The following is a 27,618-nucleotide window of genomic DNA, read 5'->3' on the forward strand; positions in this document are numbered from 1 at the left end:
AACACCTCCCACATACACACCCACTAACCCCCCCCCCCCCCCCCCCCCGGTATTTATTTGTGGACCAACGGGAGGCTCCACGGACACTTCAGGAAGAGGGACAATATTTTTGTACAAGCCTGTAAATAAAATTTTAATACATGTGTTTTTACACAGGCTGTTTTGGTCATTTCTTTACTGCAAAAAACAAACAAAATAAAACACAGAGTCACATCTATACAGAACACTTTATTTACACGGCCCTTCACAGTGTAAAATAGAAACTTTATTCATGGAAATACTTACAAAAAGGCCATTTTCCACTGAACATTCTCTTTAAATAGTACTCTAGGGTTATTTACATCTATACAGTGTATTCAAAATACTCTTTTGGTAGCGGCCTCTTCACAGACAAAAACATGTATGGCAGATTTTTGGTCCCTGACCCAGGAGGGAGGGAGGGAACAGAAGAGGGCTGAATCAGAAATCAACTCTTGACCTCGACACCTTCATTCAGATTATTTGTGTATATTTGAGAAAATTTAACAACAAAATAGAAGGAGGATTGTTGGGGGGAGCAACAAAAGGGTTCTTTTAAATTACTTTAAATAAACATTCTCAAATGTACACAAGTGCATTCGCGGTTAAGCGACAAATAGTTGGTTTGAGATTCATGGCGCTGGAGGGGAAGAGTCGGAGGCGGGTTAAAGTTATTTGGCAGCGACCAACACGTTGGGACGAGATGGCATCCGAGACGTCATTCATCAACACTCAACCGTGTTGCATATCAGCTGAATTAAGATAAAATGGGGGTAGAAGTAGCTCCGGTGTTATTGCTGATTATGATGCGTTGGTGTTAGTTCCTGAGCTTTTTGTCCCTGTGTTTCAACATTTGTAACCAATGATTTTAACTCCATGTCGACCTCTCAGAAAACCTGCACAGAGGACACAGTTCTATCACAATTATTAAGTAACTTCTCAACAACGTTAATTGCAGTTAAACCACAAGTTGACAGAATTCAATACTTGAGCCGTGTCGTGCTCGTTTAGAAGCACAGCCTTGGAGTGCTTCGGTAAGTGGAGTGTGGAAACAGAAAAGCGAATGAATGCGAGGGAAAGTGGATCCTGTTTGACCCTGAGTTACCTACGACAACCTGAAGCCTTCCTACACACCAATAAAACACAACTGACCCTCAGGGACTCCGCCGCCTCCTGTAATGTCATTTGCCTTCTTAAAAAGAAAACCAGGAGGAGAATAATTAAGGGCAAAGTTCATAAAGCAGTCCTGCTCAGACGCTTTACAGACCAGAAACCTTAAACGCTTCACCTGCAGCAATTAAATGCTTCCTCGTTCTACAATTTCATCATCTGGCACCATCCAGGGTCTTTATTTAAAACTGTGCAAACCAACGATTATGTTGAGTCCACTGAAGAGGCTGGGCCCCTCGTCACCGTGGGGGCCCAGGTACAGGAAGCTGGAGTTCAGTTTGGGGAATGAGCCGGTCTCAGAGTGTGTCCACGTGGTTCATGTTATTGGATCTGTTGTGGATCTCTTCCAGGAAGTTCTCCAGCTGCTCGATGAGAACGCGCTTCTTGAACCTGAAGAAACAAACGATGAAAACAAGCGTTTGTATTCTGCAGCAATTAAGTCCATTAAAAGGCAACATTTCAGGTGTTTCCACATAAAGTGCCCAGTCCTCTTAAAGTGGACCGACAGCGAAGGGAATCGGTTCTTTTCATTTCCATTTGAAAAAAATTCAGCCCGAGTCCTCTTCTGTTCACAATATAGTTCCTTCCTTTTTTTTCTTTTTACTTTGACGTGGCACTGCAGTGCAGTCCACATGAAATGACTTCATTTAGCCCATTCATTAAGTCTGTGTGTCATCCAGGATTATGGAAAACGCAGCTTTTTCACTGGACTATTTAAAGCTCAGGGCTGCTGCACAATCGTCAAGTAGCTGCCTCCAATGTCCCTCGCCTGTGCAATCACTGCAGATGTTACTGTGATTTGTCATCTTTTAATTTAATAACTGTCTGTCTTGCGGGACTGACGGACACACATGCATGTTTCTCTATCATCACGCTTGCATTGTTTTGAAGCCTTGAGTTTAATGGTTGTAAAATGCACGCACTTAGTGAATCGCAACTTGTTTATTAAAACTATTTTATTAGAATAAAAAAACAAATGATATAATATAGTAGCTGGCTGGACTTAGCGTCCCATGTGATCTGTGTACGGCAAGCGAAGAGGGCTAAGATACAATTCAAAGGGCAAAGTGGACCTGGAGCACAATGCAAAGGTTACGTGAGACCACCTCCCGAGGTGGACCGAGTTCTTTTGGAGGGCTGAAAGGAGATGCTGCTGTGATCACGGCGCTGCGATACAGTCTTGTGTGAAGGGACAGCCTAAGCAAAGCTAGAAGAGCAACACAAGTGAAACATCTGATTTGTTATTGTGTGAGGCAGCAGAGTAATAATAGTAACCTGGCTGCCTCTTTGATGATGTTCTGAAGGAAGATGAGTCTGGTGTCCAGAGTTCCCTGGATCTGCTTCAGGAGGAGGAAGATCTTCTCGTAGTCTGGAACACAAAGAGCAAGTCGATGACGATTAATCACTTATTTATTTCTCTTTCTACAATAGTTCTACAATCATCCTTCATGCTAGGATGAGCCTTCATCTTCAGCTGCCTCAGTTTAAAGAGGTTTATTTACTTGTTAAGCACATGGCTTCACTTTGAAAGGTTGGACAAACATCATCACACCACAGACGCCACCTTAAACACTGCAGTAACATGAGCCGCTGAGTGCAAAATACACTATTTATATTTGTATTTATTTATATAAATCATATAGAAAGAACATGAGATAAAACACGTATATGTAACGGTCAGGACCTTCGTCGTGCTCTACTTCAGGAGCAAAGACGGCGGCATTTTGTCTCTTGCACATGTCTGACTATTTAGGTTTTGTTTGTAATATTAACCCCCTACTCTGGCTCTGTCATTTTTTTAAACCTACAACGGCTCCAATGTGCCATCGTAGATTCTTTCCTGAAGCGCTGTATATTTTTTATTATCATCCCATTTTTTTCACTGTTCTCCACGAGAGAAAAACAGTGAGGTCAAAGCTTGAGGGACACAAAAAGTAGCAATAGTCTTAAACTATAATTCTGCCTTTACATCTTAACGTTTGTAAAAAAAAAATGTAAATGGTTGTTTCGTTAACAGGCATCAAATAAAGATTTGGTCGACACCAGAAAAGAAGACTATGATGGTTTGATTACGTACGTCTGCCAGGTTTCCTGATCTCCTTGTTGATGAGCGTCCTCAGCTCGTTGTTGACCTTCGTCGTCTCGATGTGGATGTGCTTCTTCAAAGCAGAAGGTGACAGGTAGCGTGGCGGCTGCTCGTCCACCAGCACCATCTCTGCTCCTCCCTCGCTGCCCGGCGGCGCCGGCAGCTCGCCCACCTGCAGCTCGCCCACCTGCAGCTCGCCCACCTGCAGCTCGCCCCCCTGCAGCTCGCCCACCTGCAGCTCGCCCCCCTGCAGCTCGCTTACTAGCAGCTGCCCGTTCTCCTCCTCGTCCTCGCTGCTGCCGTGCTGGAGGTCCTCGGGGTCGGCGGCCGTGTGGTTCTCCAGGTGCTGGACCGGCTCCGAGGAATGGTCCGTGTCCGAGTCCGAGCTCCCGTCTGAGCTGTAGTGGTTCTGATTCAGGTGGTTGATGATCAGGTCCGGTTCAGGTGCTCCGTCGTTCATGTCCACGTCTGAAGGTTCAGAGATTTAAAAGATATTTTTGTCAAGTTGCCTCTTCTTCTGTGAGTGAATTTTTGAGTGATCTAGGCTGCTGTTAATAATGGAACAATGACCATATTTACCAAATTCATAAATTAATAAAATGACTCTCTCCATCTGTCCTTCTGTCATTTGTCCTTCAGAGCAATGCATGATGGTAACTACTTTTCAAGATTCATCGTGGGATACTTTGTATCCCACAATTAATATAACGATACAGGGTTTCATAAGTTTCCCTGTTCATTTGGACAGCACTGCAAAAAGGGGAACTCTATAGTCCACTATAGTGTGAGTGATTTAGGACTTTTAACGTGTTCATTTGTTTTTATAGTATTGTATAGTCGTGAGTGTGTATCTCTACATGGAATGAGCTTTATATACTTTCACATTATTTATATAGCACTTAGACCCGCTTCATAATAATAAAAAATGTACTTTTTTATAACAGAGGACCTTTAAAAGGGCATCAGTGACAGTTTGGAGTACGATTTGACCGTCTTCAAGCACTCAAAAGACCAGGACTGAAACCGAGTGTCTACCAGTGATGGTTTTCTTTCCAAAGACGTGTATATAACTACCTGTAGGTCGAGGGCTGGCCGGCGGTGTTACTGGGGGGGTGTAGGCTCGGCCCAGACGCAGCAGAGGAGACATGCAGCGGCGTCTCTTGGGACCGCCCCCTGTCATGTTGCTGCTGTCCCCTGGTCTCTTTCCTTTGTTCTGAGGGCCGGTCACAAACTCATCGGCCTCATCAATCATCATGCCCTGAGAGGGGAAGAAGGTCCTCACTTTATAAGGCTGTCTGGTACTCATTAAAAAGAGCAGCAGCGTTACTTGATGCTAGACATGGGATGATATGACAATTTCATGTCACAATTATTTTATTATCCAAAATAATCGCAATTCACGATTATCCCGATAATCATCAAATATGCTTAAAACTCACTTAAACATACTGGAATCACTTTACAGAAACATATGCATATCTTCTTTAGTGAACATCCTTTTTGGTGAAAAACAATCAAATAATCTTAAATAAAATAAAAAACTAAAGACTATTTTTTCACTTGTCTACCATGACAGTGAACTAAGACACCTTTTTCAAATCAACTCATATTTACGCTATTCCCAATAATCCCGATAATTCACCACAATCAACTTCAGTGATTTTAATCGGGATCCATCCCAGTTGAGTCTTACCTTCTTGTCCAGCTTGAAGGGGTTGCCGAATGTGTGCAGACGTTTGGGCTGCTCGGGGTCGGCGTCGCGGAGAGGCTGAGGAGCAGCTTTCAGGAAGTCTTGGTAGTTACCCATCTGGGCTATTGGCACGCTGTGGAGCTGGTCTGGACCGAGACAGGGACATTCAACAGGTTAAAAATAGATATATTCATTTTTGGGACTTATAGGCTACTTTGTACATTTTGGGAGAGATAAAAAAAAGATGTCTTGGGGACACTTGAAAGAAAATAGAATAAAAATAAATGAGGTTTGCTGAAAGGAAACAGGAGCACAGGGTCAGTCAGTGATAACCTCAACAAAATCTTACATATCTGACCCACTTGATCCAGAATTTAATGAACACATTTTTCCAAAAGATAAAGAAAAACAAGTAATTCATCTATCTGTATCGTGGGGTGTTCAGGAAGGAACCAGCGCCTTGTGAAATCCCTTTACGAGCCGATATTAAAAAGTGGAAAACATAACATGTTGTGTTTTTAAAAAAAGGTCTGGCAATCTGCTCCAAACAAGTAGGAACTTCTAACCAACAGCAGGACAAGAATACACCACAGTCAACCACACTACTGAGAGACGGTTAAAACAGCACTGCCACCTTCTAATCTTCACGTGTGGCGTCGCCTGTAGTTTCCGTTTTTCTATCGGTGTGTTTCCTGCGACACACTGAGCGCTCCGCGTACGCTTCAGCACTTTGGTTGTTGGATTCGATCCAAAGAAATGAACAAACATCTTGTTCTTTTGTTTGACTCCCAGTCACCTTCAGTTAGCGATTAGCTGTAGCTCTAGCATTTAACCAGTGTAAATCCCAGCACTAACTCTGTTACTAAGTTCAAACGCACACGGATCCTTGAATAACAAGTACGATTCACGGTTCCCCGTCTGCGATCTGACTCCCGAGGCCTGTCCCACTTCCTGGTCCGTTCATGAAGGAGCCTGATTGGAACGGCAGCCGAACCAGTCCTCCAATCCGGCAGCACGCTAGTGACTCATCGCCTCTGGAGGTCACGAGTGCTATTACAAGACTGGTTAGCTTGCTCATCCCAGTAGATATCTCTATCTTTGACACAACGTCAACCCTGTGACCTCTTCACATTTTACTAATAATGGTAGTTTATTTTATGAATGTTTGAAACTCAAACGCTGACCAGACTTCAGGGTTAGAACACCTTTAAAGAGCAACATGACATCTGTGTGGGAAGTTTTTACCCTCATTTTGGGTGTGGCTACAGGAATAACAGCACAATTATGACCAAACCCAAAAGTGGGTGTGAGACACAGTGAACCATTTTATTTATCTGACAAGACAGGCCAGTTTAAAATGCTCCTCACTACCTAGACTGAGCACACATCTCCTGTGATCTACAGAGCCTGTACAGTAGGGCTGTTGGGGGCCGGACATTTTCCCTGAGCTACTCGACCCCTTGATGTGCATGCATGGGAATGAATTACAACATAATAGATTTCTGTATATTTCTCACTTTGATGGTCCAATGACTTGCTGCTGCTCCCCCTCGTCTTACAGTTCTATGATCATAGATATAGAAACGCTTCTTTTTCAACGCAACGTTGGCCATTATGGATTTGTTTTGCCAAGAAAATGAAGGATACATTCTGGCAAGATGTCAATTTTTTGCTGGATTTTTTCCCTCAGGTTTTAAATTTGATATCTTTGTAAACAGAACTGATTGGCGGGCCGGTCACACTTGACTGGCGAAATAGGCCTGCAGTTCTGTGCTCTCTCTTTAAGATAAGAAGTTTGGAACAGTCTGCTGACTGGCACTGACGTGATGTTTGAATGTATATAATTCTTGTGATTGGAGTGTGGGACCCCAGGATGACAAGCTGCCATCATGGCGCCAGCTGATGAAGGGAACTGACCTGAGTCCTGCCCTCTGAGAGTACAGACGCTGGTGTTGAGCAGGTTCCTCCTCATTCGGCTCAGCTGGTCCAGCAGGTGGCTGCGTGGGATGTCATAGGGATTCCTAAAGCTCTGCGGCTTCAGGCCCTGATGAGGATGCAACACAGAGCGAAAAGACGTTTTCTGGTGACATACTGTCGTATTTTTGCAGTGGATACCGTCGATCTGTTTTCAACAAACTACATTAAACACCTGAATAAAGCCTCAGGAGGAAAGTTGGATGGAAGGGAGAGCTAGTAAATGCACCTCAGTAGAGCCGAGTAAGTGTAACTGAAGAGGAAACATTAATAACAACAATAATTTAATGTTACCTTGTTGAGCAGTGCCAGCTGAAAGCCCTGGAACTCTTTTGGGTTGAGCTCCATGGACAGGGCTGGAGTGTCTCCGGAGAGGCTCTGCAGCTGCTGGATGAAGTCCCGGCGCTGGGCCAGAGAGATGCCTCCACCTCGCCAGCGCACCTTGATGCCGGCCTCCGGCGGCTGCTTCTTACCAATCAAGGCAATCAGGCGGTCGTACTCAATTTTTGACTGCAAATGTGAGCAAATTATTAACATGCCTGGGACAAGTTGAACGCTGTTACAGTCAGTCTATTAGTTAATGTCAGGGTTCATACACATTTTTACCAAGGCAGTTTTTACCACATCATGTCTTAACTGAAATTAATGATAAGGGGTCATGACCTGAAAGGTTATCTAGCTTGCCATCATAATGAAGAGCCATATTACAAAAATACAACATACATAAATACATAATTAAAATGATATCTCCTTGATTTATGCAGGGAGACCTTATAGTTTCTCATCTTTTTGTCATAGCAGGGACTGCGTTACTAATAACAATGACTCTGCTCTATTCAAGTCTTCCACTGAGAGTCACTGTGAGTAAACATGCACGATACCAGGAACCTGAAATCAAAGCAGCTAAATGCAATCAATATCAATATTTATACATGCGCTTTTCCTACAGTGACGAGACAAAATGTCTTCAGTGAAAATGATCTATAATGGCCGCAGGTCAGATGTGTGAGAGAGCTAACTTCTCACCTGTTGGCTGAGCTTCTTCAGGTAGGAGACCACGCTGTAGCTGAGGCCGTACTCCATGTTGTCGGCCAGCAGGTTGGGTGCTCCCATGATTCTCAGAGCTTTCCTGAGGGACTGTGGAAACCAATAAGACCAGTGTTAGGACATGGGCAGCAGCTTTTATGGTCGTCGTATATTAATAAAAAAATGTTTTCTTTAAATGTAAAGAGCTGAAGTCCACTGACCCCGATATAATATGGAGGCATGGTCTTCAGGTAGTTCTCAAAGGACTGCCGCCATTTGATGGTGGGCTTGAACTTGTGCACTTTGATCAAGTCGTCTGCAAAGAGAAAATACAAACTGAAAAATGACAGTCATAAAAGCACATGTTTATATAACAGTCGTGGAGGAAATGCATGAGGAAAAACAAAAGAGTACAACATGACACAGAAGTAAAAAGTACAAAAGACTCGTTCCTGCTTCCCTATGAATGTTCTGAAATAACGAGGCGACACCACACACACTGACAGTCAAATCATCAGTCTCACCCAGAAGTGGCAGAAGAACGGGGTAATTGTAGGGCATCACAAACAGGTTGACACAGTTGAGAGCCGTGCTGGCCTTTAAGTAGCCGAAGGGCTGACCCAGGTCACTGTACTTGGCACTGTTACAGACAAACACCTGGAACAGAGACGCAGAGAAAAATCAATCGATGTGTGGTGACATTAGAAACACAAACAATAAGCTGCTGGTTCACTGGGGCCGTCACGCTGAGCCTCGCCTCTTTGAAAAGCAATACCGCACGTTAAACACTCCCTCTGTGATTTTTAACTTTATGTTTTCACCTCGGCTAACCTCCTGCTATGTAGGGCCCTGCAGGCATCACGGTAATATTAAGTAATTATTTCCATTAATGCATTCATATGCCTGCATTAGTAGGGGGAAGACAAACAGTCTGAACATTTACAGGTTAGCGGCGACCAGAGGACGTACAGCATGAATGAAACACGGAGGGACAACTTTCCTACCGTTTGATATGGATTACTAGTGGTACAAAAAAAAGTAAAGTTTGGCCTGAGGGTGGCAGGAGAGGGAATTTGTTTAGTTAATTCTAACCAGTGTAGCGTGAAAGCATGGTGGAATTAGTAGGCAAGCTAGCTAACCAGCCAGCTGCTAAACGAGTGAAATTTAACAACTTAATGGTTCATCCACACTCTCAGCGTGGCTGCTATCTCCAGATGAGTGACAACGTCGTCTGGTGCATTTTCTGTAACCGATGTAGCACGAAAGTAGGGTGAAATTAGTAAGCTAGCTAGCTAACTAGCCAGCCACTAAATTACTGGAATGTAACAACTTCATCAAGAACAAAGACTCTTGTCCATGCTATTGCCATGAAAGATATCGCCAGATAATCAGCCAATCACAGCACAGCAAGAAATAACCAATTTGAATATGCTGACATCAGAATGCAACATCCTATAACACTATGGTCACTTACATAGGTAGCTGATATTTATTATGTATTGTTATATTTATTATGTACATTTATTTAACAGTTTATCATTGTCACCGTGTCAGAAATCACCCCCCTCATTCACTCACCCATTATTCCCCTCATAAGACACCAGTCACACTTCACACAACTTACTCCAGCAGTTTGTTGAGATTTCAAATGATTAATCATTCAAATCAGGGTTTGACATGGTGAAATTTCCAAGTCGTCATTAACTCATCGCAAATATGGTGGAACATCTGACGTAACGCTCTAATGTTGAAGTCCTTTCTAATAAAGCATCTATTATTTCTTTGGTGTGGCATCTGTGGTGGAGCTGTACCTGCCAGCAGGTGTGCGGGGACTTCCTCTCCAAAATGTACTGCGTGAGAGGCGAAGGCTCCAGCTCGTACTTGTCAAAGGGCACCTTGTCTATCACCATGGGCTCCGCATCCAGACAGGAGAACCGGACGTGGGGGTGGGCTGAGCGTGGAGGCTGGGGGGTAAATACGTTATAGTACATATCACATTCTGCACTGTAAGAATCATCGTATAATTTTAATAGTGGATACAGAATAATGCACTTTTCAGCTCGTCTGCAAGAGACGGTTCATATTATATCTCCCATTTGGACTCTAATTATTGGTTTGTCAATATTTATTATCATCTGATATTTAGAAACATAAGATGCATGATATTACTGGGGTTTCTGTTTTCTCACAACTTCATGTCATTTTTTAAAAGAAAGTCTATATAATAACGTCTTAAGTCTGAAGTCATCCACTGTTTTTACTGTTACTCCATTTACCAAATAGATATTTTATATTTTATTTTAGGTACAGCGGGCAGGATTTTCCTAAAAAAACAAACAACCAAAAACACAAAAAAACAAAGTGCCACTATAGACTCATACTAAAGCGTAGTGAAGCGGAGAGATCAGGAGCCAGCTCGTAAGGGACGTACGGGTTAAATAAAGGTTAAATGATAAAAATTAAAAGAGGAAGTTGTGAACATAGTGGACACAGCTCAAAAAGACCTCCACAAATAAAGGCGAAATGTGATTTTGAACATAAATTCAAAATTAATTTGAAGAAGACATACTCTTTATCCCAAATTCAAAAGCCGTATACTGTATATATCAGCTATAATGTGGTGTGTCATAAAAAATAATAATTAATCAGTTAACGCTGATTAAAATAAAGTAGCTCCAGGTTAAAAATCATAGTTTTCAGCGGACACAGGACGTCCTGGAGGGGCCGCAAGCTGAGCTTCTCTGATGACTAAAAATGATACTGAATGAAAAAAGCTGACATTAAATATGTATCTTGATATTAGAGGATCAAAAATGTTGACAGTAAAATGTTCTTTAAAAAAAAAAAAAACATTTTAAAAAGTCTGTTTATGACAGCTTCTGGCAGACAACCACAACGCTGTCGCATTAACAAAGAGGATATGACACGACTGAGAGGCGACTAAATGAAACACACCTTTACTTTGATTAAAATGATGATTTCTCTGGTTTGAACATTGTGGAAACATTTGGGATAATGCAGTACACAACTTAAGTTTCCTACCAGTGTGGGTGAGTTCTGGTCTGGCCAAAAGGCCTCAGGGACGGGCCAGTGACCGATGGGGACACCGGTTTTAGGGTTGGGGCGTACGTAGATCAGCTTGTGACAACAATGCCAAGCTTGTGGACCAGCCTTCACAACCTCAGCAGGAGCGTCTGGACAGACAGACAGACAGACAGTAAGACAGGAAGCTGACTTCATAGTTAAAGACAAAGTGTTTGAGAGCTATGAAACATAACAGAATGATAAAACAGTGTGTGTGCAGTTAAGATATGATGGTGACATCCAGCAGCTACTAATGAACCACAGTGGAGATGAGCTCAGAGGCTATTTAAAAGACAAGTGGGTTGGAGAGGCTCTGTGCTAATCAAACAGATACAGTGCAGCAGCGATGTCTCATATCTCTTACCCTCTAATGGGGGAGGGTCAGGCCCAGTCTTCTCAAAGTTTATCACCACTCCACTCTGGATCTTCTGCACCAGAGACTCCAGACACTGATTCAACATGCGCTGAGAGAACACACTGTAGGAACGCCCTGCAATGAAACATACTTTACATGTAAAGACCTGACATGTGAAGAAATTAAACAGGAGATCGATGGCTCATGACTGATCTTGGATGACGTATTGAATCCAGGTATTCAAAAGGTTTTAGTGCTGAGCAGGTAGAGTACAACAGGGTTATTATGCTAAATTTAATAATAAATAAATAAAATGTCATAAAACTGAAACAAAATAAAAATGATATCCTTCCAAAACACCTAAAACTAAACTGAAACATGTTTACCCTACATCTGTGTCTTGTGCTGTCATTGGCTGTAGTTCCCTGACAGCAGGTACAAATATCTAACATGCCAGATATCTGGAATGTGTCTGCGAGGCACCAGCGAGAATCTCGGCTCACATCTTTGGACAGTTCACACATGGTGCTCAAGTGCCGATGCGCAATCGCCGAGCCAATGCAGATTTGTCTCTGAGCAGTTTTCTCTGGGCTCCAAAAACGTAAAATCTGGGCTGATGGACCTGCATTCATAGAGCACTTCTCTAGCTGACTAGCTACTCAAGGTGCTTTCCACTACATTCAGTCACTTTTACCTTTATTCACAGAACCGCCTCATTCACACACATTCACACATTGATGGAATTGGGGGTTGCCCAAGGAAAGTTTGGCTTGTAGGAGCCGGGATTCGAACCGCCAATCTTCCGATTGGAGGACAACTTGCTCTACCTCTGAGCCACAGCTGCCCCCCTGATGTTGTGTATAGACAAAAGAAGCCAGCAGTCCACTTGTAAGACATCTAATTCTGCCATGCTTTCATGCTACACTGGTTACAGAAAACAAGCCCAACAGCAGGCCATCTCTCTAATAGTTTAGCCTATTAGCAACATTTATCTATCTAAAAGCAGCATTTGAATGTAGAGTAAACTGAGTTGCTATAGATACAAGTGTCAGACACGCCATCTTCCCGAACTACAACTGATTAGCCTAATTCAGCCAGTTACAGCCTCCAGCTTCACCTCGAATGACCTTGTTATGCACCCATTCACTCCCTCGTTTCAATAGGCCATGGCTTTGTGTCAGGTTTGCAATCAGCAGTAATGGGCCGTCAGTATGTACTGTAGACTGTCACTGACAATGGAGCTGTGTCATGTTCTGCATTCAGCACCACTGACTGCTGCACAGAGCTTCTCTCTATGTGTGTTAATCTTGACCTCCGTCAGCATCATTCTGTTCTGTTCCTCCTACCAGCTGCTTCCACAACCAGGCAGCATGAGGACGGAGACGGGAGGATCAAGGTCTACTGCTAGAAGAGGATGTTCTGACGATTTGTAAAGTCTGAAGTCATGCTTTGTTACGTCCGTCAGCAAGACGACAAGCAAACAACTTTTAAAGTGTTTTCTGAATGGTTGGTGGGTGCTAGGCTATGCTAACATTGCAGCTGCTCCATCAACACTCCAAATAAGGTCATCTAGACCAAGATTTAGCCCTGAAGTTAGCAACAACTCTGGCTGCTCAGCAGCACTTAAGGTGGGCTGAGCTTTAAGGTGGACCAGCACTATTCTCCTTAAAGTTACAAGCTGCTCCTCTAAGTCTCTTAGCTTTTTTATTTTTTAATATTTATTTTAACTGTGTAACTGATATCATGGTTAGACAGTTAATTATCAATATATCTACTGCAAACTCTGTATCAGGAAATAAAGTGGAATGTTTTCAAAGTTATTGTTAGAACAGTAATATACTGTATATACTCATATCAGTACTCAACTACTGAAATTCAAGTATTTGTACTCTGGAAAAAAAGTTGCAGCGGTGCATCCCTATTTGTAGAGGTTTAAAATTCTGGTGCATATACGCATTCTGTCATTTATCTTTGCATTTCCACAACAATATACAGAGAAAATGGGAATTTCTACGAGTAGTTTTACAAATGGTAAATAATCGTGATTAATCATGATTCACCCACAGCTACCCTGTGATTAATCTGATTAAAAATTTGAATCATGTGACGGCCCTTATTCAAATATATTATCCTTCATTCCCATGCATGCTGTTTAGAGTGATCATAGTCTACGCCCTCTCTGCAAATAGCATGGACTCTCTCCCTCCAGGCTTCAATGTTAATGTCTTTTTGGGGAGAAATCTGCTTGCCCACGTTGTGACTCTACGATCATATTATCTGACATAGTGACCGATCGTACAGACGCAAATGTATTGTAGTCAGAAGTAGACATGAAGGTAAATGTTCAACATCATGTTTATTTATTGAGAAGGAAGCAAGATGGCTTACCTACCTCCTTCATCAGCTCTGAGAAAAAACTAGGGTACAAATCATTTGTTGGTCATGTTTGAATTGTTGCATAAATTACACGTTTGTTTATTTAAAAGATTTAGTTTTGTGTGAAACCGATCAGTGAACTACATCTCTCATTTCACACAATGTACGGCACCGCTAGCTAACTAAGCTTCGTTCCATCACTAATGTAACTTTTTCTACCTGATGTGTTTTATACAGCGACTCTTTATCAGCCGGGAAGAGAAAGAAGGATGTTGTTCGTCTTTAGATTTACATATTTTGTTATGCACAGTTATCCGCCAAATGAAAAAAAAAATTTTTTAACTTGACAAATACCGGTAATGTATATATCACAGTATTTGTATATTAGAACCGTATCAGACTTTTTGAGCCTCTATTGTGAATGCGAGGCCTAAAGGGAACCAATCCAAACACTGATACTATCAGTATTCTGTAGTGGTTACATTGTGGAATCAACATTTACTTCATTATAAGAAGTTAAAAACATGCATTTGTTGCCACTTTAAAACCAGATGTTAGGCAGTCAAAGAGGGGTGCAATACCGGAGAAGGTGAAATCTGAGCTTTCCAACCATGTTACCATACCATCAACAATTACTCTGAAGTGCACTTGAGCAGCAGCAGAGCTGCCGTGGTTAAGACAAGAGAACAATGTTTGCATACTGGGTTGTTCAAATCTGTAAACACAAGTAACAGAGTGTTGAGACGGAGCTCCGTCCACCAGGGAGACAAACAGCTGCCAAGGAAAGTAAAAGACAAGATCTATTCTCCACTTTCTTTGTATTGATAGAGATGATTCATCAGGGAATGCATTTGACAAATAGCTATTTTGACGTGGTGTTATAAATACTTTGAGCTTGTCCCAGCATGTCCCACCAGGTTGTTGCAGCACTATAAATTAGGCTGGTGTCACTCCCAGGAGGAATATGTCTGTCATGTAACTGGCTATACTTTATGAACAATAACTGAAGGTCATGTCCTTACGTTAGCCAGCTGTCTGTGATAAAGGAACATACTTTCCTCTTAATTCTCTTACAGGTTACCATTATATACCTTATTGATTCATAAATGATGCAGACACAAAGGCCTCCAAATATAATTATTCAAACATATTTACTTGAATTTTGGACTATTTGTAGTCACTTGGAAATGTATGGGCTACAAGCTAGATTGTATTGATTGTTTGTTATGTCTTGTAAACCATATTTGTGTTAATGATGCAACAACAAAAATACTCAGCATCATCACAAATGAACTAAATCAAATAAGACAATTATCTTTTTATTCCTCTTGTTTGGAGACACTCTGCAACGCAATAGCATTCTTTGAAGACAGCGATGGCTGAATCAAGCGATCTCTGAAATGAGACGTCTGGTCTAACTACATAAGATTTCCCATTTGTGTCACCAGCTGTTCCTGCCCCACCCGTCGCTTGGCAACCAGCTGCAGTTGATACGAGAAGAGGTAACTAATAACACGTGATTGAAATGGAGCCAGAGATCATATTCTATTCATTTTATTTCATATTAGGAGGCGAGTTTTAACTTTATGTATACTTCTGGTGATGGGACAACACTGAGGACGTGTCCAGGTGCATCACAAGATGTATGCAGAAAGTATGCTAACTATATATAGATAAAGTAACTCACCAAATTTGAGTTTGAAATTCAGTTCTTGTAAGAAACGTGATAACACTGACAGCTCAGAGGGTGGGGACAAAGTATAAAGAAGGTCAACGATTGGCTGAAAGTTAAACCTCAGCCAGTCGCCATAAATGAATGATTTCAACTTCTCTTCCTAATATTCATACTGGGACATGTTGTGAAGGTGTTCTCTGACCAATATCTTCTCTTCCGTTTATCTCACTGCTTCCTGGTTCAATCAGAGCCAGCCAGAGAAATTCATAAAAATCCAATATTTCACAATGAATCATGGGATAAGTTGGGCCGTGAAGAATCAGTAGAATCCTCCAAATCCGGGAAAAGGCTGCATTTCTGGGATGCATTTGAGGGAGTCTTTGACATTGTGATATATAAACGCAGCCTCAGAAGAATGCGGCCGGTGAATTGGGACACAGCTACAATCTCAAAGAACTAGTTTGGTCACTTTGGCTCCATCTATGGCAATAAGTGGTAAGTGCAGATTCCCAGGAACCCCTGTCTTGTCCTGAACCTTTTCTTTGCATTTGTTTTGAAGTTTCATCATCTGTCATCAACTTTTCTTTGTTTGTTCGGCCATAGTTACTGCTGAATGTAACTAACACCAGCAGCGACCGGAAAGAACAGTATGCTGCTTCACTAACTAGTTGAAACAAGCTATAAGAGAGATGAAGGGATGGCAAGTGTCTGCACAGCCAAAGCGACGTCGTTTTCTCCTGTTCATTTCCTAACTACGCGACACAGATGGGCGGAGAAAATACAGAAACTTTGAGGAGCTTTAGGAATGACGGATTGTCATTTGGAGAATATAAAAAACATAAAAGAAACGTTTCCTCGTCATGATTCCACGTGAGCTCATGTCCGTACGCCTGCCCTTGTGGAAAGTATAACCAAGGTATTAGAGTGGTCATGTCTGTTCCATCACTATAAGTGGAAGTAATGAAACGGACAGCTTCACTATTTACTGTCTTGCTGCCTCAATAAGTGCTCGCTTGAGTTGAGGCTTTAAAGTTTTTTTTAGCTAGCTGCATCCTTCTCACTCGCTCACCCGGTGAGCGTTATGGATGGAGGCAGCCGCCATCTGTCCACATGTGCTGACGGCGCTGGTTGAGTTTCTCATTGGGGGTATCTTCAATCCACTTGGCGAGGGCAGCTTCAACAACAGGTTTTTACCCCCCCCCACCCCATCTTGATTTCAATGTGCAGAGGGCTCAAAATACATAGTTAAATAAATATCTTAGAGGTGCTTACTTTAAATCTTTCACACTCCATAGAGCCTGCAGACTCATGACGGGTAAAACTGGCCTTGATGTGTAAAATCAGCGGAATGCCCCTTGAAGCACATAACATACATCGACCAAACAGCAGGTTGTTCTCAGTGCGCCTACCTCCAGTGACCTCACACATGGGGGTGATCGGAGAGTCGTCTGGCGGGACGCCCCCGAGGGGTTCGGGCTCCACTGAAGCGTTGCCAGCGATGCGCAGCACCAAAGCAAACAGGCGCTGGTCCCATCGGAAGGGCTCCTTCGTCAGCTCACTGCCGGGCAGCGGCGTGGTCAGAGGCAGATGGAGCTGGACAGAGACGAGACGAAGCAAGGATCAGAACTAGAGACGATGCGCTGGACAGTGTGAAAGCATGCACCATGTTCGCCCTCCATTTAATATAAATCCAAAATCAATCAGCAGGATTTTTTATGGGAACATTGCTGAAATGCTTTACGTTATTCAAGATTCAATACTTTAATTGCCAAACAACAGAAGTTATTAGGAATTTGCTGCAGTGTGCTCTATAATACAACAGACAAGACAAGAACCACACAAAAACTAGGCAGCCTAATACATAGACATAGCACAAGGTACATGCATAATTCATTCGTTCCTTCATGGCTCATCCCTACATAGGCAAGAGTCAATCATCAGGTATTTAATTCAAATAGATTTTCCATTTGGAAAGTTGTTGAAAAACGGATTCATGTTTTTATTTCAAGCAGACATGCCATAGAAATAGAAAGGAGTAGAACACACATTATTGTCATTTGACTAGTCCAAAAGAAACCGTTGTTAGGCAACAGAAAGTGTTGTCACAGCTCTGGAGACGGATGACTGGCTGCTAAGCTAGTTAAATAGATAGGTTAGATAGTGATAGCTTGTTCTTCTACAGAGAGGCGGGGCTGATGTGGAGGGACCACTTTAACTAGCTCTGACTTTCCTGATACAGGTCTGTTTTTTTTTCTGCATTCTATTCATTTATCTTATTTTCCCTTATTATCAAGTGGGTTTTATTTCCCATCTTGTTTCTGTCCATCTTCATTCTGTTTTAATAAAATGGCACTTGTGGGTGGGACCTAAAAATGATATCACAGTATTTTGAGGATTTTTGCAGTGATGGTATTATATCACTGTATTCCAAACATGATTCTTCCAATTTTCACTGTAACCCCGGGTCCATACTGGACATGGAGGCGCCACATCGTGCCATGTGGACTGCTGCGTGACCAGTAGCCTGGTCGTCCACACCACAAGTGAATTTCTCAGCGTCGGTCAACATGCGCTTCTGTTCCTCTGCGGTTTTCTGCAGAGCTGATCGGTCTGCTTGTGGGTGCGTTTGCTTTGTCGCGTTCGTTCTCTTCCTCGACACGACTGTCAAATACGTAGAGTAGTGAATGGATTTTAATTGGATCATGTGGGAGGGGAATCTGAGGAATTTAAACTCTGGAAGATGGGCAGGTGGAGAGGGGAGGGAAGCGTGGGATGGATATATATTATTATTTATGAGAACGAGATCATTTATATCACATATATTGTTTTTGGCAGATTATCAGTTTTTTTTCTTGCCAATTTTGCTCGTGGCACACAGAGAAAAAAGACAAGATGCCGAAACTATCACTGAAGATCACAAGCCGGCCACAGACCTGCGCGTCGTCCTGCGTCAGTCCAATTGGTTTACATGGGTGCTGAAAGGATACAGGCAGCGCTGGAAGGATGCCTTGCTGAAAAATGCAGCACTGTCGTGTTCAGTGTGAACTCAGCATAAGGGAACATATCCTCAGAAAGCAAAAGCTATTTTTAATGTGTGTGTGTCAATATGTTTATTGCATCAAATAAGAATTAAAATGAGGGAAAGACCTACATGTGTTTTGGGAGAGTCTCCTCCATAATGTAAATAATATAACTCATTTCCAGACATCATGGCATGATTCTGTTCAAACCTATTTCTTGGTGTTTTTAGCACCACAAGCATCATCTAGTCGCATTATATTGGAGAGAAGGCAGACGTCTCTTCAGCTGATAATTGCAACACTACGTACCTCACACCAACACTATACTGATCGTGAGAGTATAAATGTGTAACGCTGAAATGAACAGCAAGAGGCTCCACGACAAAAACAGAGCTGTGATACCCTTTAAGTAACCACAGACCGTACAAACAGTGCTTCCTGCTGAAACTGAAATGTGTGCGCGTGTTTATCACGGCAAAAACGAAACTGCAAAATGCAGTGGCGGAACATGACACCGGAGACTGTGATGAAACCAGTTTACCCCCCACAGAAGGTTTAGTTCATACTGCCCAACCCAACAACATTGAACTAAGTGATATTTATTATGTACTGAAGTGCTGTTAAAAGGTCTCGTGTCTTCACAGTAACAGGCTTCTCTCCATCGTACTGCTCCTAAAGTTTCTTCTCAGCCCAGACTTTTTAAAGAACTGCCAGAAGAGCTGCAATAAAGTCACTTGGTAGCTTGTGCCCGGTCTGAACTGATAGTACCACACAGGCCATAAATTACACCGGAGCTGCAGAACACAGGATTTAACCTGGATGCCTTTGACCTCTTCTCTGCAAGCTGCAGGAATGACTACATGTCTTAATGGCGTCACCGCCGTCTCACAGCACATATATTCAACATAGCAGCTTACAGATGGCAGAATTAAGTTAATTATTTAGGGCAGGATGAGTTCCTCTGATTAGTAGACCACCAAGGGATGTTCATAGCACGCCATGCTTCATGTGCTTATAATAAGAGCTAAGACAATAGGTTTTCATGCTAATTTATGACATTTCATTTAGTAAAGGTTGCTTTTAAAATGTGAAGCATTTCTGTTCTACATTAAAGTTAAATTGATTATCTTTTGGTTTTGGCTGCATAAATCAGTACAACACGTTCAGGGATTCCCTGCTCGAAATAAGACGGAGGTGTTCCCATCCTGATCTTGTGCACACATGCATGTGTACTTTGGTGGCATGCCTTTAACTGGCTCAAGAAAATGATTATATGATTGAAGACAAATGAAAATGACATGAATAGTCAGTGGTGGAAAAACCCAGATAGTGTGTATCTGACAGGGAACTGGAGCCATTATATGCTCTCTTCACAGACACCAGACTCCATTGACAAACCGATGCCTCCATCAGTGAGCTAGTTTGTGTTATTGTGTGACTTTGGTGAATCCGAGCTAAACTTTTAGAAGACCAAAGTCATACAATGAAACAAACAGGTGTTATGAGTCTCGAGTCGTTGCAGAGACATATCGACGGCTTCAGTTCCCCGTCAGTGGTGGGTCACCATCAGACAGGTAGGACATGATGCTGGGAGTGGACAGTGTAGTAGAACCGTTTTGCTTTTTATAGTCATGGGGTTATTCTGACCATAACTATATAACAATACTTTTATATGTGCTGTGAATTAATGTTGCCTGTGAATTTATTTTTAGTCTCCATTGTGACAGATAACATGGTTTCTTGTGTTAAACACTGTTGTGTGATCAGAGAGGCTCATGTGCTTGCTGACCTCGTCTTGGACTCCACCGCCGCTGGTCAACTTGTTGCCGTCGGTGATGGTGATTATGATGGCGGGTTCGAGGAAAAATGGATTCCTTCCCTGTTAAGAGAGAAAAAAAAAAATTCACATTTTCAAAAAAATTTAAATTATTTAAAATTAAAAATGATTTCAAAAAGTAGAAGAAGCGCATTTATAGAGAAAAATTCACATTACAGCAGCTCTTGTAAAAGGTCTTTACACACCGTGGACGAGATGAACACACACACACACACACACACACACACACACACACACACACACACACACACACACACACACACACACACACACACACACACACACACACACACACACACACACACACACACACACACACACACACACACACACACACACACACACACACACGAGAAGAGCTGCATGTATCACTATTCACCAGCCTCCCCACAGTTCAAACCTGACCACAGAGTCATAGAGAGGCTTCATAGAGGCCATCCTGTCCTGACAGCAATGTGAGGGATTATTAATGGCTGTCGACCCACTCAGTGTGGACTCTACCTGTAGGCTGTGGTTTTTGCTCAATGATGGATCTGTCCAGTTACACAAACGGCCCAAAGTGAAGCGAGCAGGATCCAGTGTACGGGAGGGATCCTGGTTATGATACTGAGCACTTCCTCAGCATGTCAATAAGAGAGCAATGAGGCTAACTTGCCAGACGAGTGATGGTTTCATCCATCAGCTCACTTAGCGTTTACTGTTTCTATGCAATTAAGTGTCGGACATAACGAGGCAAAAAAACTGCCAACAAGAGCTATTAAAATTTGATTTGGGGACATCTGCTTCTGTAATCTTGTCCACAGTACAATACATTTATCTAAAGATTAAACTATTATACTGATACTGCCAACAGCCGTTAAATAAATTGTCATGTTTTCACGAATAAAACGTTGTTTAAATCAGGTTTCTAAATGATATATGAACAAACCTTCAGAATATAGACAGGAATGAAACTGGAAACTGCTGCTGATGTGGAGATTTCTGGCTCAGAGTCTGAGAAAAACTAATTTAGAGAAAGCAGCCTTTAAAGAGATGGATTGTCAAACTAATAGGGTAAAAAAAATTTGATATCCCCATGAACCCTCAGTTGATTACTGACATTAAGAACATTATTTTTTGTATTGAATGTTATGTTTTAATTTGCAAATGATGCATTATCTAATGGTAAGTTTTGGGAGAAATCTACAGAAAGTAGTAAAATGACACATTCAATCCTTTCTGGCTTCATGAATTAATGCCTTATTGTCTTTTTTGCTAATTTGTGTTTTGGATACAATTTCTGACAGACAGAATATTGTCATTTAAAACAGACTTCCTTTATTTCTACAGCACCTAAACTTTTGGATGAAGTTAAGAAACAGCCACCTGCTCTGGCAACCAGTTAGATTGAGGCTGCGTTGAAAACCAAGTTTACATCAAGGATGGTTTATTGGCAGAAAGTTTCTGAGCAACTGAGACAGAGAGCGTGCATGTAACCATAGCAACTCACCATCACTCCTGCATGCCTGTGCACGGTGTAAGAGGGGAGGTAGACGCTGACAGATTACTCTGATCATTTTTAAGTGTGTAGGCCTGCTGTAGTGTTTCTTCCTCAAGACTAAAGGGAAGTGAGCGTTTGCTGTTTGGACTCTGGTTTGCTTCTTTTAAATCACATTATCAAAAAGCTTTCTCCTTCCATTTTAAGGTCTATTTTTATTCTTAAAAATGACTGCACTTTATTCTTGACCTTAGAATAAAGTTCAGTTTAATCATCCACTGTTTTTAAGCTTATTGCTTCTATAAACATTATTGTACCGTTTATTGTTTTTGTAAAAGAGTGCTATGGAAATTAGAATTTTCCTTAAAACCAGATTTTATTCTGTTCTTTGTCATATGCAACAGAAAACTGAGCCACTTTAGATTTGGGGGTATTTGACAGACAAAATAAGCCATTTGATGACATCATCTGGTTTTTAGGAAACTGTCACCAAATGGGAATATAATCAAGACATGCATCAATAATAATAATCAGCCAAGTCTGTCTGAAGCAGCAGGATCAGCTGGTCTAATAACACAACACCAGACTAATGGAGATCCCTTTAATCCCCGTTTATACTAAGACGACCTGAGGAGGTCTGAGTATGGTTCACTTCAAGTCTGCGTTGCAGTTCTCTCAACCTCCGGGTTGACTTGGCCCTCTGCCATTTCTAGGCCCGGTAGGGATGCTCCATCTGATCAGCTGAGATTCAGCAAGAATATACAATCTGAAGAAAGGCTTTAACGCCATCTAGCCACCAATCCACATTGTGAACCGTAAATCCATGTTGAACTCATCTGGTGGTGCTGGCCGGGAGCTCGGCCCTGATTGGCTTAATAACAAAGCTTACAGCTAACATGAACAGGTTGTCGAGAGTAACATTATGATGCATTCAGGCTCTATTCAGTAAATCGTTTTGGGCAAAAAATCCTAACTTTTTTACATGGCATGTTCAAATGTAATCTTGTAAAATTAAGTGTTTGGATTGAATATATATATATATATATATATATATATATGAATATATATATATATATATATATATGAAAATGCCCTAAATGATAAATGAGGGTGCTCCCTCCTCTCTACCTCCTCACCTCCCGGAGGAGACTCATCTCAGACACCTGGCAACCTAAAGGTTTCTTTGTTACAACATTAACTCCCATTTGTCTTCTCCCTCTCTAGTTCTCTGTATCATCTCACACCTTACTAACACGAGGAATCAAAGTCGACTTAACTGGATGATATTGAATTATTTTGAGTCAACAGAGGTAAGCTACCAGATCACTGTGGTTTCGAAGACAGAAAAACAACATGCCGTTTACTGCTCAAAGGGGAAACACAGCATTTAAGTATCTTCATCAGTACAGATGAGATTAAAGCAGGATGTTAGTGATTAACAGCTGCCTCTGAATTATGGAAAAGGTCTCTTTAACACTTAATCTGCTCATAAACGCACTCATATTCTGCAGAAACACATCCCTTGAAATATCATTTCCTGCTAACTGCTTCACTTCAATGCTCAAAATCTGGCAAGAGAAAGCAGCTCACAGGAGATACAGTACGATGCCGCAGAGTAGCACAAAAAAGAGTAATTAATCAAGTCAATCAGTTTTTTTTTAGTTTTACATGGCTGCAAACGGAATCTTTCCGTCAGTCAGACAAAAAAAAAGAAAAATGAATACATCACGTTGGGCTACAGGAAACTGCGGAGAGCCTTATTCTCGAATATAATAAAGACTAAAAGATTGTATTGCGTTTTGTTTTTTTTGAAGTCGTTACACAACTTCTTTTGAAAGGACGGAATCTAAACACAGTGCCTGAGGCTGAGGAAGCCATTTGTTCTCAAACTGACCTTCATTTGTGAAAAGGCACAAAGAGGTCATTAAATGAGAACTACGGGACACAGTCACCTTGACCTCAGTGTTCGATGTGTCCGTAACGCTCCTGCCAGCCTGGGCGTATTTCATCTGACATCAATTGTGGCTGCTGTACGTCCAGTATGCATAAGCCTGGGTGGCAGGGATCCAAAGGGAAATTCTAGTTATCCCGTGTGATTCTGCCATGTTGGAAGTAAGTAAAAATTCACCGACCATATTTTTCCGAACACAGAGGTCATGTGATAACATTAGCTACGTGTGAATTCACTAGATAGACGAGTGGTCTCTGTGGGTATAATACATATAGATATATTTTTTTAACCCACATTTTTTCAATCTGTATGCTCCTTATAGACTCTGGCACCTTATTAACATTTAAAAGCATGTTAATTGAAAAAAGTTGATGTATAGCAAAAAAAAATTCATGTTCCAGATTAATTATGATTTTAAAATATTAGTAGCTCTTTGTATCAAGTTATTCAATTACTGTACAATTTTAAGGTACTTTCTCCTTTTACTACACGACATCTCAGAGGGAAATATTGTACTTTTTACTGCACTACATGTACTTTATGGATTCAGATTATTAAAACAAAATACAATCAACCAATAAATAATGATGTATTATTATAGGTTATACTAGGCAGCCATATATGAAGTCATTAAAGCTCCACCTTTACCAGCTGCAACATAAAGTGATGATCACATTAATATAATAATATAATATATATTATCCTGCATAATAAGTACTTTTACTTTTAGCACTAAGTATACGTTGATGATTATAGGTCTAACTTTGTTCTTTTACTGGAGCCATATTTTGAATGCAGGACTAGTAAAAGAATATTTTACAGTGTACTATTACTACTTTTCCGTAAGTAGAGATGTGAGTACTTCATTTGCGGCAGCAATATATATATTTTTTTATATATAAACAGAAGTTACAGAGCACTAAACCAACATGGGGGGTAATTTTGAAGTCACGTGACGTGCTCTGGTTCTGTCATACTGGTCCGACTGAAAGGATCCTCCCATTTTAAGTACATCACTTCTAAGGTTTCACAGCTGATTGACGGCTCATGTTTTTATCTGTACATCCATGATTTGGAGCATCGTGGCAGATCAATGCAACACAATCTAAACTCAATGCTGTAATCGGCTGCAGAGGAGAAGAAAAAGAGTTTTGGGTTCTTTTTACTTTGTTGTGTTTGTGTGATGAGCACATGACAGACAGTGTGTGGGGTCACAGTGTACAGGTGGTTGATGCTTGTAGGACTGGGGATAGGGGGGTCAGAGGGGTCAGGGGCATATAACACCTTGTCATCACACTTTCATCCACCTGGTTTCCTCCACTGCCTCTTCAGAGCTACATACCTGTCCATAGTTGTCTATCCCAGTCACTAATCTATTGAGATTGAGTAAATCAAAGGCGGTCCTCAGCGACTGGCCGATAGATGTGAGTCCGGCTGCCTGCAGGTTCCTCAACTCTGTCATGAATGTGGCGTGGCTCTCTTTCCATCCAGCCTTAGAACACACAAGAAACACATTTGGGTCAATAACACACAAAGACAGACAACTACAAGGTCCTACATCCCAGCTCAATGTCCTCTTAATGTGACACATGAAGGAGACATTGCAAACATTGTATCATGTTGTTCTGCTGCAGCTCAAAAGCTCAATATGCACTCAAATTTGCAGGAAACACCGGTTTGTTTCTTTCGACATTGATATCTCCATCAAGAACAAAGGGATGATCCTTGTGAACACCAGACAAGCTCTGCAGAAGTCAACTTATGATTCTGAGCCACTACAATAATTCCATATAGATCACATCCTATCCAATAATTTGACAAAAGTGCAGCCAAGATCCATTTCTGCCAGACTACTGCCACCGGTAACTTCCAAAGTGGCAATCTGATCTAAACAACTACTTTCTGGATACATCTTCAGTTGTCTGCTCTTAAGAAAATTGAGCACCCAATGTAAACAGAATTATAACCTAATAAAAGACAAAACAAGTGTGTATATATGTATATATGTATGTGTGTATATATATGTATATATGTATATGTGTGTGTGTGTGTGTGTATATATATATATATATATATATATATATATATATATATATATATATATATATATATATATATATATACACACACACACACATACACACACATACACAGTGTTATACATAGTTGTTATAATGCATACATTTAGTATGTTCCTGTTTAGTACAAATTTTGTTTATTCACTTGCAATTACTGTCAAATGTATATTACTTGATTTTATTCATTATTAGTCTTTTTATTTCTATTTTATCTACTTGTTTTTAAAAAAATGTATATTATCGTGGGAGCCTTATGATTTCCATTGCCAGTAAACATTGCTTCTATCCAATTGTTGTGCAAATGATAAATAAAGAACGTATCTAAGTTAAATTACAGAAATTCAGTTTTTTTATGCTCCTATATGATTCCAAATATAACAATTTCTGGTAAACTGGCAGAGGTAAGATAGTTTTGAATCAAGCCAATTGCACATATAAAATCCGGATAAATATATATCCTGATTTGTATTGTATTGTATTGTATTATATTATATTATATTATATTATATATATATATATATATATATATATATATATATATATATATATATATATATATATATATATATAATTTTTTTTAAATGTGTTCAGAGGTTGAAGTAAGCCAAAGAAGTTCAGTTTTTGAGGGTAGTTCAATGACAGTGCATGGATATAAACCCTGATCTCCATCACGTGTCTGTTGTTTATGTATATTTTAACTTTGCTTGCATATGTGTAAACAAATTAACTAAGAAGGTGTGAGAAGCTGACTTCCTGTAGAATTGCTTATGATACAAAACATTTGTAAAGAGACTACAGATCACTTTGTTTGGTCAAATCTGATGTCAAACTAGTAAAGTAAGCTGGTCTGTCACCTCCTCACTCCCCCTCCCTCCTCCTCCCCTCAGATATCACCTCCTCGCTGTATAAATAACACCCAGAGTTCCTTGCTGCTCACACTGAAACAAAATGTCGGCCATGTTTTAAAAGGGGTATGAAAGCTCCTCCTGGAGATTTTCTCTACACACAATAATTGATGTAGCGATCACAACGTGGTGGAGCGGTGAAGGCAGGGAGAGTCAGTCAATCTGCGCAATGCAAAACTGGACATGACCCGAAAACAAACTCTACCTTGATCCCGAACGGAACGTCTTCAAAATTTACCAACATATACCGGTCCCCTCGGCTCGCCGGATCTCTCCCTCTGAGCTGTGGAAATAGTAGAGAATTATTTATCGACAGGTCGGGTTGTGGATCTCCCAACATGAATGTGTCCCGTGGTTACAGTACCTTCATAAAAGTCTCAACAGCGCCTTTTGCTATGTCCAGATAGGTAGTGCCCAGATGGGTGCGCTGGTTCATTGAAGCGGACGTGTCTATCAGAAAAAGTAACACGGGCATTGTGATGATAATGACACGTACTGCATGGACTTGGTGTCAGTACAACCGGCCAAAACGCAAAAACCAAAAAAATCTTTTGTTCTCCTGCCGCCTGTATCACCTCTCAGCTAGCTAGCTAGCTAGCACTAGCTGGCTAACTGTCTGTCTCACACATTCTTTCAAAAAAAGTGTAAGAATAGTGAGTGAAGAAGCCCTTTCCGGGCAAACTAAACTAAAAACCTCAAACCCTAGGGGCAGGTTATTGATTTAGGAGGGATTTTGATAATTTTTACAATAATTTGCAAATATTCCTAAGTTTCATAGTAACAAAGTTCCCCCTCATAGTGTTCCCCTGCTTCGCCCTACACTGAATGCGCTGTGGCTTGTCCAACGGTTTTAGCCAAAGCTCCGCGCTTGACCCCGCCTCCCAAGCGGTCTGTCA

The 27,618-nt window shown here is 41.2% G+C and overlaps 1 protein-coding gene across 4 annotated transcripts; it reads right to left on the reverse strand.

Moving 5' to 3' along the window:
* Positions 1-217: 217 nt before the first annotated feature.
* Positions 218-27,562, reverse strand: ints6 (integrator complex subunit 6). 4 transcript variants are annotated; one of them, XM_084023246.1, is made up of 19 exons: positions 27,087-27,562; positions 26,928-27,005; positions 25,082-25,231; positions 20,264-20,353; positions 16,864-17,047; positions 11,413-11,538; positions 11,007-11,158; positions 9,776-9,928; positions 8,489-8,621; positions 8,186-8,280; positions 7,965-8,075; positions 7,233-7,448; positions 6,882-7,008; positions 4,968-5,110; positions 4,349-4,532; positions 3,537-3,742; positions 3,266-3,446; positions 2,464-2,557; positions 218-1,578 (listed from the first exon to the last, which is right to left on the reverse strand). In XM_084023246.1, the coding sequence occupies exons 1-19, from the start codon at positions 27,195-27,197 to the stop codon at positions 1,485-1,487; spliced, it is 2,628 nt and encodes an 875-aa protein (XP_083879372.1). In that variant the 5' UTR covers positions 27,198-27,562; the 3' UTR covers positions 218-1,484. The 4 variants fall into 4 exon arrangements, with proteins under 4 accessions (XP_083879372.1, XP_083879371.1, XP_083879370.1 ...); XM_084023245.1 differs by having other exon boundaries at positions 3,507-3,742; XM_084023244.1 differs by having other exon boundaries at positions 3,266-3,461; positions 3,507-3,742.
* Between the last annotated feature and the right edge of the window lie 56 nt (positions 27,563-27,618).

This window comes from Eutrigla gurnardus, assembly GCF_963514095.1.
Source record: "Eutrigla gurnardus genome assembly, chromosome: 12".
Taxonomy (NCBI): domain Eukaryota; kingdom Metazoa; phylum Chordata; class Actinopteri; order Perciformes; family Triglidae; genus Eutrigla; species Eutrigla gurnardus.

What these genes read in the sequence shown, in the direction of transcription:
- ints6 (XM_084023243.1), bottom strand. Translation starts at nt 27,197, where the DNA reads ATGCCCGTGTTACTTTTTCTGATAGACACGTCCGCTTCAATGAACCAG. An exon ending in TGACCCTCCCCCATTAGAGG is followed by an intron (nt 11,159 to 11,412) that starts GTAAGAGATATG and finishes CTGTCTGTCCAG; the next exon opens with ACGCTCCTGCTGAGGTTGTG. An exon ending in GGCCAGCCCTCGACCTACAG is followed by an intron (nt 3,743 to 4,348) that starts GTAGTTATATAC and finishes CTGAACCTTCAG; the next exon opens with ACGTGGACATGAACGACGGA.